Here is a 21,345-nt window from a genome sequence, read left to right as displayed (position 1 = left end):
GTGTGGCTATTGCTAACATTGGGTACCAAAAGCACAATGACGTCATAATCCATATGCGATTATGAAGTCATCCAGCATAAAGCATGAAACACAGCGCGCCATTTCAACAAAACACACGCATGAAACCTCACAGATATGCGAGCATGAGAAACATGCACCCGGTGTGTGTGACACGTCCTACCTGCTCCAGTGTGGATGCTGCTGTCCACTGTAAATATGCTGTATCACTGCTGATGTACACAATCTGCCACCAGCTGATTCAATACGACTCTTGATTTAAAACATGTCTGAGATTATATGGTACGATCATTTAGACATGCAGCGATGCTGTTGGCAAAATTTAAGGCTAATAATGGCCTACATTTTATCAGAGGAGGCAGATGCTCAAACACCGCCTTGCTACCTCGAGATAACTAACAGATCCCACCTCGCTTTACCCCCCCCTTCCAAATACTGTTAATATAGAAATAAATGAATACAAGACAACAGCGCCATCTAGCGGATGTTATATTGCATTGACGGACAAATGTAAACATTAGCCGCTTTTCCACTGTCGGTCACTGTCGAACCACGTTAACCAAAAAACAATAATCACAATCTAACTCCATTACCCTTGCTGAGAAAAAAATACCCAGCTTGAACCAGCCTGAAATGGTTAACTGGTCTTATCTTTTGGTTTTAGCTGGGTCTCTCTCACCATGGCGCTCATCTTAGCTCAGCTTTTGTTTTGTTTTTAAAGTGAACCCCTTTAAAACCAGAATAGAGACCATCTAATGAGCATGGCTAATTTTAAAGTGGTTTAATTTTATTTTAATCAGAAAGGAATTCAAAAATGTGTAAATAAAAAAATTTGTAAATAAATCAGTTTAGCTAAATCACTCATCCAACAATCATTATGAAATCTGAACATGAAAATACAGTGTTGGTTTCGATCGTTAAACACCACTAGATGGAGCCATAGTCCAAATGAGCAAGGTAGTTCATCCTCCTGTCATTCTGCACCCTGCTAAAAATATCTTAAATCAGCCTAAAGATGGTTTGCTTGTTTAGACTGAGCTTCAAGATGGTCTGACAGCCTAAACGTGCCTAAAATGTAAATGGTCATTCCAAAAAGCGATTTCACACATTTTAAAAATTGGTCACTACAGGAATAATAATGTAGTAGGCCTATATTCTTTCTTTTTGATTCAACAGATCGGTTGAGCTTCTGTTTATGTTCGCTGATCAATGTTTAAACGTGAATAAAAGCCTAAATTAAACCTGTTCATCATATTAAGCGATCGAGTCTCTTCAGAAAATTTGGACTTAACCGCTCAATTAATTTGGATTATTTTTACGATCTTTTTTAATTATTTAAAAAAATATATATTAACATTTTGCAAGTAACAGCAATTGACATTCATTCCATTAACATAAATACTACTGACATTGAAATAGTTTTACGATCTCTTTATGAACTTTTAGAAGCGTCAAAGTACAGTTGCGTAGCTGTCAATGGAGGGACAGAAATCTCTTAGATTTCATAAAAAAAATATCTTAATTTGTGTTCCGAAGATTAATGAAAGTCTTACGGGTTTGGAACGAAATGAGGGTGAGTAATTAATGACAGAAATTTTTTTTTTTTTTTGGTGAACTAACCTTTTATCACGAAAAATGTCCTTATTATATTGTATTAAATTGTGTAATTAAGGAAACAATTTACGGTTACAGTAAGTGATTTGTCCTCTCAGTCATAGAGGATGGGGAACATACTGTACAACACCACTGAAATGTGTCTCAGCCACACTCATAAAGACCTTTACTCTACATCCGCTGTGCGCATGCGTCAACAATCAGGGCGATATAGATCTGCAGCTTGTAGATAGCGGTGCCCATTTCTGTTGCCTGCGCCAGGAACAGCATATGATAAAAATCATACAGTACGTCTCTTTATATAATCTGTATAATCACATGATTACTTTCTAGCTCCAGATAAGAATGGAACGAAATAGCTTGATATGTGGGTTTAAATTCTATTATATTACATCTATGCTGAGTGGAGTAAGAGTCTCCCCTCTCCCCTCCCTCTCTTGTTATGTTTGTACCCTGTTTTGTACCTTGTGCTGGCCAGTTATTTTGACTCAATGACAAATTAAACCAAATTAGAGCCATTCAGGAGGACTCTTCCATCCGATCACACCGGATTTCTGCGGAGATCTTCATTTTTACGATGAAGTAAGGCTGTGCTAGAATGTCAAACTTTGCGAACTGCGTCTGATGAGAGACCAGGACAACAATAACTCGGCGAGAACGTTTCAATATCTGCGGATTTCACTTGAAGACCATCATGAAGTTCGCCCAGATCATGCTGAAGAACAGCTCAAAGCTGAACATACCTAAACAGGTGGACAGATTTTCCAAGTTCTCTCCGTCCCCGCTGTCAATGAAGCAGTTCATTGACTTTGGTAAGTTGTTTACCTGTTTGAAATGGATCTAATGGGTCCAGCTCATTGTGGTGGTGGTGTGTGTCCGAAAACCTAGTGAGCGCACTAACAAAAAGTACCATGACATTTTGACAGTAGCCTATTATAAGGACACAATGTAAATACCGTAGTAAATAAATATGGGAAATCATTCAGTACTATGCATGGTCTATAGCCTATAAAAGTATAACTGCCCCATGGTATCCTCATAGTAAAATACTAACAAAAAAGTTCATGGTATGGCATTATAACATGGTATTATGGGGATTCTATGGAGGTTTGCGTGCTATATAACATATACAAATACCACAGTATTACCATAAGTGTAGCATGGTATATCCATGGTACTTTTTTTTTGAACAGCCTACTTGCATATACAGCATTGTGTGCATCATAAATGCATACTTCACCTGAATGTGGCTGTCTATATAGGCAGCTCACTAGGTTTTGAGACGCAACCTTTCTCAATTATTTGGTAGTTGACAACACATAAACAATCTTGTTTGTTGTTGGGAGATATATAAAAAATAATATTAACCATTTTTGTTGTTTTAATAACTGTATGTATATATATATATATATATATATATCACATTAATCATCTTTATGATGAGTTAAGAATTGATTCTTAGCAACCAAGCATTGTTAATGTTCAAACTAATGTCTCAAGCCAAAATATTGGACTTGTATATCGGACTGTATATCAAGAGTGAAATTCTTACTAACAGTCCTGTCTTGCTCGCAGGATCTGCCAATGCCTGTGAGAAGACCTCCTTTATGTTTTTGAGGCAAGAACTTCCCGTCCGGTTAGCCAACATCATGAAGGAGATAGACTTCCTCCCAGACAAACTGCTCGGCACTCCTTCACTGAAGCTTCTTCAAAGCTGGTGAGGTCCATCACTGTACATCGTGCAGGGACATGTGCTCCGAATGCGACCAGTGTGATGAATCCCAGCCTAATGTAAACTACTGTAGACTTTCTGTTAACTGTTTACAACTCATATGACATATATGACCTATAATGCACTGCTGCACATGACATATATGACCTATAATGCACTGCTGCACATAACTTAAGAGAAGTGACAGTGAATTATTTTAGAAAAGGATCTTTAAAGTTGCAGAGCACATACAATTGCACATTTAATCAAGACATTAAATTGTAGTTTGAGGGGTGATGATGACAGATTTCTCATCTTACTAAAACTCAATTATTTTTTTTAAAGTCAAGTCAAATATGCTGTGTCCGAAATCGAATACTTCCCTACTATATAGTATGCGTAAAACAGTACGGCAAAATAATCAAAATCTAAGGACACTTTACTATCCCATGAGGCCTCGGGAGGGGATATATGAATGGAAGTGAAACTGACGCATGTGACCTGATAATGACAACATGGCGGATGAAGTACAGTATGTCCGTATTTCAGTCATACTACCCATATTAATACTATAGAGTGTACTTTTTTAATGGTTGCAAAGTAAGTTCAAATGTAAGACAGTACGCGGTTTTAGACACAGCACTAGACTTTTATATGGAATATCATAACAGCATATTGAGTTTAAAAAGTACCAAAGTTAATTTTGTTTACTTAAATCGGTAACACTTTATTTTACAGTGTCCTTGTTACATATGTAACATGTACTTAACATAGTAATAACAGTAAATTATGCATAATTACATGCAAATAGCCCTCAACCAAACCCTAATCCTACCCTAACTCTATAGTAAGTACATTTAGTTGCTTATTATTATTACTCAGTACTTAAATATATAATTACACTATAACAATGACACCTTAAAATAAAGTCAACAGGCTAAAAGGACTTGACTTTTTTGTTTGTTTTTAGTGCTCATTGTTCATGATGATCAAGAATAGGTCAGCTCCAGACTGAATAAATTAATCTTTTTAACAATAACTTATTAACCTTTAAAAATAACCCTACTTTGAGCTACAAGGTTGTTAATCGATGGTATTGGCTTCTGTTGAAGCCGTCAGTCTGCATTATTTCAACTTTATTTTTTAAAATAATCATGTTTAATAGCGGAATACATTACCCATGATGCTGTTCAGAAAATTGCACCAATCAGAGAGTCACGACAAGCAAAATGCGAGAAAATATCTCGTTAGTTCATATATATATATATATATATATATATATATATATATATATATATATATATATATATATAAAATAAAAAAAATTAAGTGCATAGTTTAACATTTCTCCATCGTTTATAATTCGATTATACAGTTCGCAATGCTTCATGGGATTGTAGTTCTTTCCCTCACTATTATAATTATTATAATTTTCTAATTTTCAAATACGAATTCCAATACGATTCACGAATGCTTTAACAAAGATGTTTTTTAAATTCTTATGAGAGAAATGAATGGAAAAAATACTTCTGTAACCAGCGCTGCTGATAAAGTGGGCGGGTGCTGTTGCACTCCATTAGGGAGTGATGGTACGTTTCTATGAAGTATATTGCTGTTGGACATGTAGTTGTGTCGGTATGAAGTGTCGATTCAGCACATTGTTTATACCTCTTAGCAAAATTGCAGGATGTCACCAACCTTCGTCAGCAGTTTTTAGTATTTAGCTGCTATTCTATCAAGCTTGGATAGTTCAGGTTGGATGGTAATTTGTTTCCAGACAATATTTCTGTTTATCTAACAAGCACACAGATATATAATGCTTCAGAAATTTGAACCTGAGGTCAAAGTTATTAGTGTTGTTTACATCATGACAACATTAGCGTTAACATCATTTACACCATAAAGAAGTCAGTTGACACAGGCAGGCAAGTAACAATCTTTCATAGTTAGCTTAACATAAATCATTTAGAATATTAGAAACAAGTTTTTTAGGTGTATGCCATTTTGAAGATAATAAAAATACTGTATGCATGCAGCGCAGCAGGTACTGGTAGCAGGAGTTGTTGTTCTCACGAGGATGTGGGTCGGAGTCTGACCTTTGTCACGTCCTGATCCCTTTCCCGTAAACTTTCCTGTCACTCAAGTGTTCTCTATTAAAAGCAATTGACCATAAGTTCATTTTAAATCAAAAAAAGCAAATCATGGGTAACAGATGTATTTAATTTGCTGACAGTTCTGAAAATAAGGAAAACAACAAGGACTTTTATTTAAATATGTTGTTCGGCATGGGAAGTTTTTCAGTTTATGAACAGAACTTGTTTAACAAGTTCTGAAAGGACAGAATGATTTATAAACTCAAATTGAGCTGTTATTGCCCTTTGGTCTTAAAAGGTTTGGCAGAGGCTTTGTGTTCAACAAGTCAACTGGAATGCTTTGAAAATTATGTGATTATGGGTATTATGTAAACTCTATGTTTCTGCTTACTTTGCTGAATTTTTTTTTAGAGGCTACATTTTTTAAGACGAAAACTATACGTGACACCGGGGGACAGGCGAATCACAAACAAGCAAACATTCAGAAAGTAATTCAGAAATTATCAACAATTTTTTTTTATTTTTTTTTATTATTTATATAAATTATTTTATTATTATTTAATTTTTTCAATTTATTCTTTTTTATTTTAGTACTTTTTATTTAATTTTTATGCCTCTTATTAAAAAAAGAAGAAAAAAAGAAAACTACACATGACACAGAGGACATGCAAAATACAAACAAGCTAAAATTATGACATTTACTCTGCATTATACTTCAAGTTTTCTCTCTGCCTGAAAAAAAAGAATTTTTAACAAAAAATATATTATATATTATAATTATAATTATTATATATTATTTTTTTATCATTATAAATACATTTATTTATATAAATTTAAATGAATTTTTATATATAAATTATTATTATTGTTATTATATGGGTTTTTTTATAATTTTTGAATTTATTCTTTTCTTACATTTTTTATTTTCGTACAAATTATGTAATGCATTAATATTATATAATATTTTTATAACTTGAATTTTAAAGTCTTATGTGCTTCAGAGTCCTTGTCCTCACGACTGTAGAATCTGTGACTCACGCTGAGATCAAAACCGGAGCTAAATGTAACTTTCAGATGTGTTCATGGAAATGTTATGCAGTGTCGAATATCATGAGACACTGAACACAAACAAGTGTGCACTGTAACCTTCCTAAAGGTCTGAAATGTAAACAAGTCCTCTTTGACACACAACACTGTCTTTCAGGTGGATGGTAGCCTGTACAGTATGTCCACTGTGTCACATGACAGTTGTTCCCAGTGCAGCATGTCTCCCATTTACTCTAACCTTTAAATTATCCTTTATTCACCATTCAGGTTTCGTAAAGAAGCGATCAGTGGTTAGAGTAAATACCCATCAGTGCTATACAGCTTCCTTCAGCCACTCAGACAAATTACTATATTGGCTTTGTTGTACAAAGGAAAGAACACACAGAATTACTTAATGTGTGCAGTGCATTATGGTTGTGTTTCAAATAGGGCTGGGTATTGATACAGATCTCACAATTCAATTTGATTCTGATTCACAAGTTCTCAATTCAATGTGATTCTGATCTCAGTGTGATTTGATTCGATGTCGATTTATTTGGAAAAATTGTATTATAGTTCATACTTTATGCCTCTTATTATAACCCAATGAATTGAGTCTAAATATAAACCCTGACTGTTTGTTTACTCTTAACGACAGGTATGCGCAGAGTCTGATGGAGCTTGTTGACTTTTTGGAGAAAGACCCTGAGGATAAAAAAATCCTGACTAAGTAAGTCCAATATTAAAGAGTACCTATCATGCTTTTTACATTTGCAGCTTTCTTTCGTGTGTAATGTTGCTGTTTGCACATGTAAAATGTGTGCAAAGTTGCAAAGCACAAAGTCACTCCAAAGAGAGTTATTCTCTATATCAGTGTGACTGTTTCTGAACTCCCTGAAACGCCTTGATTAGTCTTGAGTTTTCTTCCGGGAACGAACACGTCACAATATTCCTCATTTAAATAATTCCTGGCCAATGCATAAGCAAACCTGACTGAGTTGCGTTAGTAGTGTGTTGCGGTTATGGTAAGGGTAAGGTGACATTTCCCCAAACACTCTTAAAGTTGTTGACCAATCACAAGACACTGATCCAATCGACCAATCAGAGCACATTGCACTTTTTGAAAGGAGGGGCTTCATAAAGACAGGAACTAAACAGTGTACACGGTCAAATATGTTTGTTTTTTTTACATTAAAGCATGAAAACTTATTTTAGTAGACCCCAAAAACAACTTTTTTTTTTTTTGTAAAAGGGCATAATAGTGAATCTTACACAAGTTTATCTCATGTTTAACTTGGCTGCAGCCTGCTTTAATGACCTCTTAACTGGATGGCATGTCTCTTAGATTCACAGAAACGCTGATCAATGTCAGGAACAGGCATAATAATGTGGTGCCCACCATGGCACAGGGAGTGCTGGAGTACAAGGAGGCCTTTGGCGTGGATCCTGTGACCAATCAGAACGTCCAGTATTTCTTGGACCGCTTCTACATGAGCCGCATCTCCACACGCATGCTGATGAATCAGCACAGTAAGAGTTCAGGATGTTTCCTAAAGCCCTGGCCAGTACAATGGATATTTCTGTCTTAGCTGAAACAATAGACAATAATCGAAATCTGCTGATAATGTAATGTACATTGTACTGTAGCTGCATAACTGATAAATAGACAATCTATTTTAAAATTCTGTACTATTTATGTGGTAAACAATATGATCATTTTAAATACTTCAAGTGAATTTAGGCATTGCAACATTATAATGTCCAGAATGAAAAATTGATATTCATTTTGAGTTCTGCTAAAGATTCTTTTAACAATGTTATTAAAACATTAATGTTTTTATAGGTTCACTTTTTTTTAGATGATGGCAAACTAAATGGGGGAAATAAGCATGCACAGTTAAATAAAATATTGACAGATGTACACTACCGTTCAAAAGTTTGGGGTCAGTAAGATTTTTTTTCATGTTTTTTAAAGAAGTCTCTTATGTTCACCATGGCTGCATTTCATTTGCTGATACTGATATAGTAAAAACAGTAATATTATTAAATATTATTACAATTTAAAATAACTTTTACATTTGAATACATTTTAAAATACCATTTATTCAGCATCATTACTCCACTCGTCAGTGTCACATGATCCTTCAGAAATCATTCTAATATGATGATTTGCTGCTCAAGAAACATTTCTTCTTTGTATCAATGTTAAAAACAGTTGTGTGTTCCAAGTGTTTTGGAAACCATGATAATTTTTTCAAATGATCAAAGAAACAGCATTTATTTGAAATAGAAATATTTTTTATTCTAATATAACTCTTTCTGACCCCAAACTTTTGCATGGTAGTTTAGATCCAGTTTAGCTCCACAATACAGTTAGTTAAGAATCATTAATATTAGCTTATAACTGATGTAGTACCCTATCATGCATCCCTGCAAAGAAAATGTACTTAAAATGTGTGTTCATTTTAGCGTTAATCTTTGATGGAAGCACCAATCCAGCCCACCCCAAACACATAGGCAGTATCGACCCAAATTGTGATGCTGTGGAGGTTGTAAAAGGTAATTAACCATGTTTCATGTTTTTTCACTACTAAACTGCAAGTGAAATTGACATTGCATGTCCTACACTGGCCGACCCAAGTTGTGTCTCGCTCTTTCCCTCTCTAGATGCCTATGAAAGTGCCAAGTTGCTGTGTGATCAGTACTACTTGACTTCTCCCGAAGTGGAAATCAAACAAGTGAACTGTGAGTGAGAGCTTTCTCAAACTTTACAGTCTTTGTGTGCTCTGTGCATGATGAGTCCTGAGCTGAACTCTGCAATGTTATTTACAACATAGCTGATTCTATAGATTTGAGTTGTTTGACATTGTGGGATGGTGCCAAAAGAATGTGCTGGGTGGGGATTATGGGTATGCTGTAAAATGCCACATTCTTGTCCTGTATGCTATAAAACATGCCTGGACTCTTTAGTGTGCAATAATGCTAATCAATCAAGCAATTCAACTTTGCCCTAAAAAAAAATACACTACCCTTTAAAAATTTGAGATCAGTAAGTTTTTTTAAATTTTATTTTTAGCAAGGACGCATTAAGTGACACTAAAGACATTTATAATCTTACAAAAAATTCTATTTCAAATAAATGCTGTTCTTTTGAACTTTCTATTCATCAAAGTATCCTGAAAAAATGTAGCCGTTCCTACAAAAATATGAAGCAGCACAACTGTTTTTAACATTGATAATAATCAGAAATGTTTCTTGAGCAGCAAATCAGCATATTATAATTATTTCTGAAGGATCATGTGACACTGAAGACTGGAGTAATGATGCTGAAAATTCAGCTTTGATCACAGGAATAAATTACATTTTAAAATATACTAATATTATGATAATGCTGTTTTTTAATGCATTTTTGATCAATTAAATGCAGGCTTGATGGGCGAAAAATCTTACCGAGTCCTTTTGAAAAGTACATTTACATTTACATTTATTCATTTAGCAGATGCTTTTATCCAAAGTGACTTACAAATGAGAACAATAGAAGCAGTTAAACTAACAGTAGGACAACAATATGCAAGTGCTATGACCCTTCTCAGTTTAATCTAACGCAGTAAATGTTAATAATTATTTTATTTATTTTTAGAATAGAGATTCCTAGCAAAAAAGAGCCACGCTAAAATCTAACACTCACAGACTGATGTTCTCTCCTGTTGTTCGACTGCTTTTTCTAACAAGAAGAAAAAAAGTAGTGCAACTGTAATGTACATTTATATGTACAGCAAAATTTAAGATAGTAAGAAATAATAGTGTAGAGTATTTGAATTTGCTTAAAAATTCAATATAGTGTATATCAATAATAGTGTAGTGTATTTGAATTTGATAAGAAAAGTAAGCTAATATGCAAAACATTGAGTAAGTTCTTGAATCGCCTAATCGTAGACAGAAATAGTGCTTTATTATCTTATCGCTGTGTGTCTATGGAGAAATATTTTGGATGATATGATTTGCGCTGTATACTTAGTTACACATTGGCAAAAAGTTGGCATGATCTCACGGTTTATCTTCTAGTCATGTAAATAGCAGTGTATTATTTTGTCAAGCAAAGAGAACCTACAAGGTTGAGTGACCACCGTTGCAGCTGGTCACCTGTTTTATCAACACATAGTAACAAATTAGCCAGCATAACCTCTATCATGTGCTTCATAGCTGACTGTTTTGGGCAGCATGCCAATGTTGATTTCTTCAATGCATTCTTAAAATTATAAGTTCATGTGGGATAGCATGCTATGGCCTCGCTTTCTGGTTTACACTACTGTTACTGAATCAATATATCTGTTGTTATTGCAGTTAAAGGACCCAATGACCCTATACATATAGTTTATGTGCCTTCTCATCTGTACCACATGCTCTTTGAGCTCTTCAAGGTACTTGAATCACTTTATTGTAGCTGTAGCCCACACACAATTATAGTCTTATATAAACACAAGAGCAGAAAATTCTGTCATCATTTACTCACCCTCATGTCGTCCCAAACCTGTATAACTTTCTTTCTTCTGCAGAACACAAAATGAAAGGTTTTACAAAATATATTGGTGGTTACAAAACAAGAATATCTACAAGCGCAAATGAGATTTAAGACTAATGACTTAAATTTAGGTCCATTCCTGATCCAAATTTATCAAAAAGACTTGGAATATGGCACACAAGTTGTATGGACTATTTTTATGGTGCTTTTTTGGGCTTGACAGAAAATGATGCCTATATAACATCACCAGTGTTGGGTAAGTTACTCTAAAGAAGTAATTAATTACATCTTCAACAGTGTAATCAGATTACTGTACTTATTACTCTCTCTCTCTAAAAAAGTATTGTATTACTTATTACTTTCTAAATCACATATCAACCTTCACCCGTTAAACAATACAAAGATAGGCATGAAACTGCTCTTTTAATTCTTTCAAATAAGTAATGTAAATTTGCATAAATTATTCTTGAACTGATCAAGTATTTAAAGGTAGAAGGTTACATTCTTAACATACATTTTAACATTAGATGGATGTTAAATCCACTGTTTTATATATAATTGTTCTATTGTCTTTACTGTAATTAATGCAATTACATCAGAAGTAACTGTAATTAAATTACAGAAAAATTAAGAGTAATCCTTTACTTTTTCTAGGGAAAAGTCATTAAATTACAGCATTTTATTACTTAGTAATGCATTAAACCCAACACTGAACATCACTATATGGAAAAGAGCAGCATGAACATTCAGCTAAACATCTCCTTTTGTGTTCCATGGAACAAAGAAAGTCCATCGGGTTTGGAATGACATGGCCATCATGCATATGAAGATAATAAAGTTGTTTCTCCATAACAGAATGCAATGAGAGCAACTATTGAAACCCATGAGACCAGCCTACATCTCCCACCAATCAAAGTGAGAGTTTCTCTTGGAAAAGAAGATCTGACCATCAAGGTGAGCTTTCTTTGACAAACACTCAAGCCCCATTCACACCGCCAACGACATGATCCCGTTAGAGCTTGCGACACGAGTGACAGTGGCCATTGGTGACAGAATGTAGACCTGTCAAGCAACAAAGTTCAGAAGTTTAACTTTATGCAAATAAGCAGTGTATTTTGCGAGGGACAACCAATAGGAGCGAAGACTGTTAGTGGAGCTCACACATCACCATCTCAACGGTGTCTTAAGAACTAATTTGTCTAGAAATTAGTCAAGTCTTACTTTCCTGATTCAAATATAAACCGATCTACGTTTTTAACAGAGTTTCCGCTAGAAAAAAATGGTGCCAGTCAAAGTGACCGGCAGAAGTTTCGTTTTCCGGACATTTTGATGATATGCCGGTCAAATATCGCCTCTTAATTAGTCAAGTTGAGGAAAACTGGAGGCAGGCTATGTAACTTAAAAAATGACATAATCAGGCCGTATAGAATGCAACATGTTTATTATTATTTATTAATAATAAAGTTTATTATTACTTTCAAATAGACGGAAAAAAAACATGAACGTCCGACTGGCGTCAATCAACGTCAATTGTTTTTACTATGGTTTCACATTCATAGTTTAACAAACCAATCCCCCTTCCCCACATAAAATATCTGAAGCCTATTGTTCTTCCCAGTGTCTCTCCACAACTTGCAATGCGCATAAGCCGCGTAACCTTGTTCTCCGCAAGGCGACTTCGCTGCTTCGTCTTGATCCGATTCTGCAGCGAGAACGCCCTCTCTGCAGGAACACTCGAGACACATTTTCTACTATGGTTTTGTACGTTTCTTCATTCGGATCTATTTGCGATCCATTCCATTCTAAACAAACAACGCAGTTTATATGGTTCGTCCTTGTTTCATTATTCATTAAGATAATAATTAATAAATGCACGCATAATTATCAGTGAACTTGATAAATGTTGCAGATATGTTTTGCTATGCATGCACAAACAAATGCCTTTCAACTTATGTGTGCAAAATTCAGAATAAAATGAATGTGCAGCAATTTGTACAAATAGAGAGTCTAGGTCTACTATACGTGTTGTAGCCATTAAATAAGCTCATTTACTCTCATTTACTCGATGAAACTCATTTACGCACGAGTAAGATAGGATGCGCAATATATCGAGAGACATGGCGTGGGTCAGACATGATTTTGACCACTTAATTAAGTTTTGTTTTGTAGAAAGACTTTTTTTGTATAAATTGTATCTTAATTTTAATCATTTTTTTTATCAACCAATTGCCTGGATTTAATAAATAAGCAGCAAATATAGCAGACGATAGGCCTAATCATGGAGGCGCCCGCGCGGTCACTGCATTGCTCGTGAACTGGAGCGCATCTCATCCTAATTTAACGAAACTCAGCGTAGGCCTCACAGACATGAAATATATCTTAAGAAAGCTTGAAATGTCTTTTTAACAATTTAAAACGAAAAGAAATAGGCTACTCTCTGATTATGTAATCCATGATGTGCATTTCTCTCTATAGGCGCGTTCATAAGGAGATGGCAATCATCAACTTCATCTTTACAGCTGTTGTTGCTGTTAATAAACTAAAAATAATAAGTCTATAATTTTATTAAACAATAAATTAAATGAAATTGTAATTGTATTAAAAAAGCAACAAAAAAATCCTGTTTAAGTTTTTTTTTTTTTTTTTACCTATGCTAATTACGCATTAAATTCAGGTAGGCTACTGAGTCGCTGTCCTCAGTGCCACAGAAAAGCGCTGAAATGGAGATGAAGGAGAACCCGTTTTTATTTATTTTAAATTTTTTGGCTTATTTTAACTGGCCCATCCAGTTTTCTGGAGGCCCACCAACAATCAAAATCCTGGTGCCGCTAGTGCTTCGCAGCGGTCTGATATCAAGAAATAACAGACCGCATTCCACATTGGAATTCAACCAAGACATGTAATAATGTTTAATAACTTTCAAACGGTAGAGCCTGTTCCTTCATAACATAGCCAAAGGTCGGTGTAGGCTATTTTTGCTTTATACATTTTAGGCTTATTCTCAAATTCAGATTGTGTTGGGGGGCGGGATTAGGCAATTTTAATCGGACAATTTGACCGGAGAGATTTAATTTTGTCGGACATTTCATTTTTTTCCCGGCCAATGTCCGGCAATTACCGGACAACGGAAACCCTGGTTTTTAAGTAACTGATTCTAAAAAGTTAGGACCAATCTTGAAGAAAAAATTGGATGACTGACTTTTATGACTAGTCTAAGCAGTTTATGCAGCCGGCCCCAGGTCTTATGTCGAAGTCTGTTCCCCCTATCAGGGCTCAACTATGCTACTTTTAATTCTTTTCAGTCTAATTCCTAGTCAGATTGGTTTTATGGGAATTATATCATTTTTAATTGCACTTTCTAAAAATATGGCCATGATGTGCAGTCTACCAATAACAATAGAGCGACAGCACTAGGAACAACAAGCGTCACAGTACAGAGACTAGTGACATACAGCTACAAAGTCGCTAGCGGTGTGAACGGGGCTTTAGACTCACAGATTAAAGGGATAGTTCAGCCAAAAATTCTGTCAGTAATTACTCACCCTCATAAGGGTGAGTAATTACTGACAGGATTTTCATTTTTGGGTGAACTAACCCTTTAACGGTTCATCAAAAGTTGAATATTTTATTTCTGTTTAAACTCACAACATGCTGGCAAGAGCAGTGAGGGTCAAAACATGTTTTGTAATGACTCTTGTGTTATTTTAGATGTCTGACAGAGGAGGTGGGGTTCCTTTGAGGAAAATCGATAGGCTTTTTAGTTACATGTATTCAACTGCACCGAGTCCTGTGACTGAAGACACTCGCAATGCCCCCCTGGTAAGAGCCGCGGTAACATGGTTGTCTATTTCAGCACGCTGTATGCAGATAGTCTTTGTTGTGCAATGTTACCACATGGTAAAACTTTGATCCACAGTCATGTTTTCTGTGAGCTGTGAGCTTACAGATTTATAAATTAGCAGAATTACTAACAGTTCAGTCTGTTGTTTACACCAGATTAGTATTGTAATGCAGTTGTAATGTTTTCTCTTTTTCTCACACACTCACTATGGCTCGTATTCTTTGCAGGCTGGTTTTGGCTACGGTCTTCCTATTTCCCGCCTTTATGCCAAGTACTTCCAGGGAGATCTGCAGCTCTACTCTATGGAGGGATACGGCACATCTGCAGTCATATACCTAAAGGTACACGTACAATGCTGCATTAAAGGTTCGATTCATTGGACCTTGTTTAATCCGTGACCGCAAAACTGCCCCCAAAATTTGTGACTATGTTAAAGGTGAAAATTCTGCCATCATTTACTCACCCTCATGTCGTTTCAAACCTGAATAACTTTCTTTCTTCTGCACAACACAAAAGAAGATATTTTGAAGAATGTTGGTAACCAAACAGTTTTGGTTCCTATTGAGTAGTGGAAGTCAATGGGAAACTGTTTGGTTACCAACATTCTTAAAAAAATATATATTTTTGTGTTCCACAGGATTCATGACAGAATTTTCATTTTTGGGTGGACTATACCTTTAAAAGAGGAACTATTATGCTTTCTTTAGTGCGTATTGATGCAGTTTGAGCATAAAAAAATGTCTGCAAAGTTACAAAGCACAAAGTCACTCCAAAGTGAGTTATTCTCTATATCAGTGTCAGTGTTTCTGAACTCCCTGAAACGCCTCCATTGTAGTCTTGAGTTTTCTTCCGGGAACAAACACGTCACAATATTCCTTATTTAAATAATTAATGAAAAAAGGGTTGGTTGAGTTAGTTAGTAGTGTGTTGAAACTCGTGACATTTCCGAAACACGCTGAAAGTGGTTGACCAATCACAACACACTGGTCCAGCTGACCAATCAGAGCTCATTGCGCTTTTCAGAAGGAGGGGCTTCATAGAGACAGGAACTAAACAGAGCGTTACTGATAGACTGGGAAGAGAGGAGCTGCAACAATGTCAGATATGTGAAACATTATGCGTTTTTTGAATAATCAAGCATGAAAATCTATTCTAGTAGAACCCAAAAACAAAATCAAGACTTTGAAAAAGGGTATAATAGGTCCTTTTTAAGGTACACAGAAATGTTGCGGTCACAGATTAAACGAGGTCCGTTGGCGAATCCGTGCGACCAACTAAAACCAGTCACAAAATCTGTCAGGAAATCCTTCAGGAAACTCCCAATCATGTGGACTCCTATTGAAATGACTGGATTTCGCCCACAAAAATTCGTAGAACAACAGTAAATGTGACAGACCGCAATTTAGAATTTGGCTGAAATTCTTCTAAAATTCATGAATATATTAAAAACGTTCAATTCACTGTCTATTTCGTCTCTTTGACCCTCTGCAGGCTTTATCCACTGAATCAATAGAGAGGCTTCCTGTGTTCAACAAGTCAGCCTTACGGCATTATCAAACAAGCACGGAGGCGGATGACTGGTGCATCCCGAGCAGCGAACCCAAGAAACTGGGAAAGTACGAGTACAGTGTTTGAGAGGGAGAAGAAGCTCATATGATAACCATAAGGACTGAACTATAGTGGAGCCCTTGAGTTATTTTAGCTAACTATGTATGTGACTATTTTTAGCTATTTCAGATTTATGGAATTATCAAAGGGTTGATAATGGTCTTCATATGAATGTTACAGTCTGAATAACAAGGGTATTTTTGTCTTCCACATCTCACATTGCTTATAATACACCACACACTTCATTTGCAGTGCTAACTCGTATAGTTTCACAGGACACGGTACAACATGTTAACTCTTCTGTGTCAGAGACTTCAGTTGAATGTACTGAAGCGGACTGGTTGTTTGAACATGTTGATTTCTACACATTACCACGGATTTGAACTGATTCTGTAAGTGTGTTTTAGAGGATGTGAACTGGTGTTTTAGTCAGTGGGGCCAAGTTACCAGCTTTGTGTGAGTTTTATAGCATGTATCTCTAGCAAGAACACAAGTAACCAAGGCTTTATTTATTTCCTTGGTAGAAAATGCATTCACAATGCAAATGTTAGAATGACCGTAGTTGTGTATTGCTTGATTGTGAGCTTGAAATGTTCCTGTAACAGTTGGACCTACTGTCTAACAATCCTTTTAGTTTTAAATGTAAAAATGTGGTGCTAACATTAAGGCCAGATCATTTCATAAACATATATTTAAAAATTCATTTTCAAAGTAACAACAAAAGTTGTCATGATGACATCCAAGTTACTCCACTGACATTAATATAATGAAAATAAATAAATAAAAGATTGAGTTGTCACAAGGAACCGACAAAGTAAGTTTGGGCCCAGGTTAGTAACTATAGTGTTGATTTATTTAAAACTGGCTAGATGTTGATCTTTGTTACGTGTGAAGCTTTTTATGACCACAATAATTTATGTTCTTTGTGACAACAGCTTCTGGCTGAACATTTCAGGTATACTGTATGAACAAAAATGACATGTAGCACTAGAGTAGTTTTTTTTTTTTTTTTTTTTTTTTTAGCATGAAAACACTGAAGAGGCAATATTTTTATGTTCATTTGCGTATAAATGAAAGATATTGTTGAAAGAATTTTCTCAGGATTGTGCAGATTTGCCTTTCTAGTTTTTTTTTATCAGTTCATTTTGTTTTTATTGTTGTTCTGTTTTAATTTCACTGTAATATTTGTAAAGTTGGCTTTTTGAAAGCAATGCGAAGGACCTGTATGAATTTTAAGGGCACTCAAGTGGGAGCAGCTGCTCTCTGTCAAGTGACACTCATCAAACTCCCGGGTGTGTTTTAGCTTCTAGCAGTTTGCTATCATGTATTTGCCTCATACAGAAATAGAAGTACTTAGACAACCTCTGTAGATCATTTGCACATTTCCACTTATAATCTAGAACTGACATCTACCATGTTGATGTTATTCATTCATACCTCGTAAGCTTCATTTTTTTGCAGTCATATCCCTCGATATCTCCGTCCTTGTGAAATCACGCCTGCTTCTTGACGTGTTTTTAGATACACAATCCTGTATTCACAAAGGAGCAACTGTGTTAATGAATGCTCAGCACTATTCATGAAACTATTTCAATTTATCATTCAGTGAGTGAGTGCCATTTTGTGTACTATTAAAACAATGAATGAAGAAAAAAAGGTTTCCTTCTGGTTTTATGTCCTTTTAGCAGAATTTTAATATATGAAAACAGTCCAGTTTGGACATTTCTCAGTTTGGACAGTTTGAAGGGAGCATGAAGAATCATTTGCACACATGAAGTGGCTCCTCTGACTCCAGACCTTAAATTCATTGGAAGTCTTTGGGATGTGCTGGAGGAGACTTTACAGAGTGCTGGACTCTTGCACTGTCAATACAAGATCTTGACCAAAAAATGTGATGTTATTTCCAATTGTGTGAAAATGATTCTTCATGCTCCCTCCCAGCCATTCTTTCACAGTTTAAGCCTAATGAATCTTGACATTGTCATCCTGGAATATGGCAATGGTCTTCCTGCATGTTTTTTTAAGAAATTAAAAGCTACACACTCCATCAATTAGGGCTAGAAGAACTGTGTGTGTGTTTGTGTGATTTTTTGAATTGGTATAAACCATCTTGACAGTGGTTAAACAGGTGTCACAATTCACTTGGTTAGATTATTCTGAGTTGGTGTTTAACGATATAGTTTGTTGCAACTGTAGCTGTGTATCCTGGGATGTCTCACAGAGCTACACTCTTACTTAAGGCCAGGATTTTGGCATAGATCCTCTGTTTATTTCTGGCCTGTAGCCATAGGACGGGAACAAAATGATCTGTCTTTTCTTTTGCACGTCTACCAGTCTTTCCTAACAACACTAGATCTGGTGGCTGTGACACCAGAGTCTTGCCCTCTTTGAAAAAAAAGGTGCTATTTTAAGAACCATAACTGCAGGCCTGTTGCTTGACCTGTCAGTCACTGACACAATTTCCCCTCTTTCTAAAACCACACAACTGCTGCTAGTCCCTAATGTCCAAAGGAACTATCATATACAGTGCTTGTTGTTGCTCTACATTGTGGACTTAATTATAAGATGATACATTTTAATGTGCTTAAAAAATATATATATATAATTTGACTTCATCTCATTCAAAGCAAGATCAAACTAAAAGTCAGTCTATACCATTTCAGGGTCAGAGGATCATTTGTTAGTGGCTGTTTCTCTTCTGTAGAGAATGAGTGGAAACAGGCTGTCTGAGGGAAAGAAGAATCATGCTTCCAGGTGACAGGTTGACTGTGAGGGGGTACAGAGAGATAGGAAGAACAAATGATTTACCCTAAACTTATACAAAAGTAAGTAAGTTTGGGCCCAGTAATCACAGCACTCATCCTCAATTAGTGCTGACTAGAATGTAAAGCCCATCTCCCCTTATCAAAAATAGTTGCCAAGTGCTGAGGCCAATGACTTGATGTCACTGATGTCCACAAACCTCCAATGTCACTGATTAAAAACCTTAATCCTGTATTAGCGGATTTCCTCAGAAAGCCTTGAGCTCGTTTATTAAATATGGCGAGTAACAAGCAGCTATAGAGATGGTCGTCGATCACTTTTCACGTAAACTCACATTGTATAGCGACGGATTAGATACTCGATTCTTTTGAATCCGTTCACCAAAAAGATTCTTTCGAGTTTATTCATGAATCACGTCTGGTTTCATCGTTACGCCAGTAGGTGGCGAAACTAGTCTTTTGTATATTGTTATGAGTTATCAGTGAGCCATGTAATCATCCGAGTCGAACATTAAGACAGAGAAAAACAGGTAGGGCCTTAACCGTAATTAATGTTATAGCCTATAATAGACAATACACTGTTAATCGCTGCACGGAAGTGAACGAGTGATTCGTTCACCTAAAAGTTAGTTAAAAACTCAGGTAACGTTAGGGAGACCGGGGATGGTTGTAACATTTTTGACCTTTCCGTCTATATCTTGGAGTACTTTTTAAGCCAGTGTGTTCAAAATGTGATTCAAACTAGTTACAAGTGTCTGCTATCAAATAACATAGCTATTATCTTTGCAACACAAACAGAAAATGCATGGTTTAGTTTCAAACACGAGGAGTGAAATGTTACAATTCACCCCATAGTCTGGGTTAGTAACATACCCTAGGGTGAGATGTAGCCTAACATTATGATATCCACCGGGGTGATATGTAACATAATGAAATAAGGATTTTGACAAAACAAAATGGATTTTGAAAGCTTTTTATTCAACACTGACTTTTCAATATAACTGATGTATGTGTCTGTGTCACTCTCAGTCATAGTAATTGATAATTATATATTTAACTTGGAACACAAACATTGTTTGTTACTGTCAGTCATAGTATTGGCCATAATAAAATTGAAATTGAACATTGTGTGTGTGTGTGTGTGTGTGTGTGTGTGTGTGTGTAAGGTGTTAGGGTTAGGTTGTAACGTTTCATTGTTGTTACAACTAACCCCGAGTCATGTAGCCATGAACTAGCTCACCTTACAGCTAACAGATAACGACTTGCATGAAAAATATCTATACAGACACACAATAAACATAATTTAAATTTGATGAGTTTACCTATAAAGCAGAAATTCCCAGAACAAAAATAAACAAAGTAAAAAAAAGTTAACTTTCATACCTCAAAATTGTTTTTTCCACTCTAACATCTGCTAATCGACTAAATTGAGCATATGCGAAGTGAATCAGGGGATTGGTAACTATTGGACAGATTGGAATAGTTACAACTGACCCGTGTTACAACCATCCCTGTTCTCCCCCTATTAATATATTAAATATTTGTTGTTCTTGGGTTGATAAAATATTATAATCTCTATTATGTCTTGAGGCTCTTAGGAACAAAGAGTTTAAAACGGTAGTCCACAAAATTCCGAACATTCATCCAGATAACCATATTAACCATAGGCCTGTTACTTTTTTTTTCTTATTCTTAGGTTCTATCATTTTAACTTGTCAAAAAGAAAGACCTTTAATCCCCCTTTATAGCTTAAATTAATTGAGGCCCCTCTAAAGAGGATCCATGACTATTGTGTCAGCTCTCATTATTCAGGGTTAAAGCCTGATAAGCACTTCAGCTTTTCCTTTGACCAAAGGACTAATGGATTAGACATCTCATCATATTCAGCTGTTATCTGTACTGTGCTGTTGGCGTACTCCATGATATTATCCTCTTATGCTAAATATGGCTTTCCATTGTTCATTTCCTCCTCAAAAAATGATCTAGTCTTAGTAGACAAGCTTAAAACTTGACTTTCATTATAGCGCAGATAGACATGAGGCTTATGGATGTGTGGAATGCCCAATAACTTTTGAAAGTGTCGTAATTAATAGTGATATTATTAGCATTCATATAAAATTATTAATTGTTTATATTTCATATTTATTTTT

General features: G+C 35.6%; 2 protein-coding genes across 4 annotated transcripts in view; one reads left to right on the top strand and one right to left on the bottom strand.

Annotated features, from left to right (window-relative positions):
* Nucleotides 1-434, bottom strand: part of dync1i1a (dynein cytoplasmic 1 intermediate chain 1a) — a 71,112-nt gene extending 70,678 nt beyond the window's left edge. For 2 of the 3 annotated variants that reach the window (XM_084131107.1, XM_084131108.1), the window contains exon 1: nt 182-318. The gene's annotated coding sequence lies outside the window, so the exon portion shown is untranslated. Of the gene's footprint in view, nt 1-181 lie in introns of all 3 variants that reach the window. The other variant, XM_084131106.1, reaches the window with a different exon arrangement.
* Nucleotides 435-1,857: 1,423 nt separating this feature from the next.
* pdk4 (pyruvate dehydrogenase kinase, isozyme 4) lies at nt 1,858-17,455 on the top strand. The gene is made up of 11 exons (XM_084131101.1): nt 1,858-2,444; nt 3,208-3,349; nt 7,121-7,192; nt 7,808-7,992; nt 8,932-9,021; nt 9,130-9,207; nt 10,807-10,883; nt 11,840-11,938; nt 14,693-14,803; nt 15,053-15,166; nt 16,317-17,455. Exons 1-11 carry the CDS (start codon nt 2,327-2,329, stop codon nt 16,458-16,460), a joined length of 1,230 nt encoding a protein of 409 aa, XP_083987227.1. The 5' UTR covers nt 1,858-2,326; the 3' UTR covers nt 16,461-17,455.
* The last annotated feature ends 3,890 nt before the right edge of the window (nt 17,456-21,345 follow it).

This window comes from Abramis brama, assembly GCF_963993115.1.
Source record: "Abramis brama genome assembly, chromosome: 12".
Lineage (NCBI taxonomy): Eukaryota > Metazoa > Chordata > Actinopteri > Cypriniformes > Leuciscidae > Abramis > Abramis brama.
The sequence above is the reverse complement of the archived record's forward strand: the minus strand, read 5'-3'. Positions and strand labels throughout refer to the sequence as shown.

Excerpts from the sequence above, each read along its gene's own strand:
- pdk4 (XM_084131101.1), top strand. The coding sequence starts at position 2,327 with ATGAAGTTCGCCCAGATCATGCTGAAGAACAGCTCAAAGCTGAACATA. Across the intron at positions 2,445-3,207 it reads GAAGCAGTTCATTGACTTTG|GATCTGCCAATGCCTGTGAG; the intron begins GTAAGTTGTTTA and ends TCTTGCTCGCAG. Across the intron at positions 10,884-11,839 it reads TGCTCTTTGAGCTCTTCAAG|AATGCAATGAGAGCAACTAT; the intron begins GTACTTGAATCA and ends TCTCCATAACAG.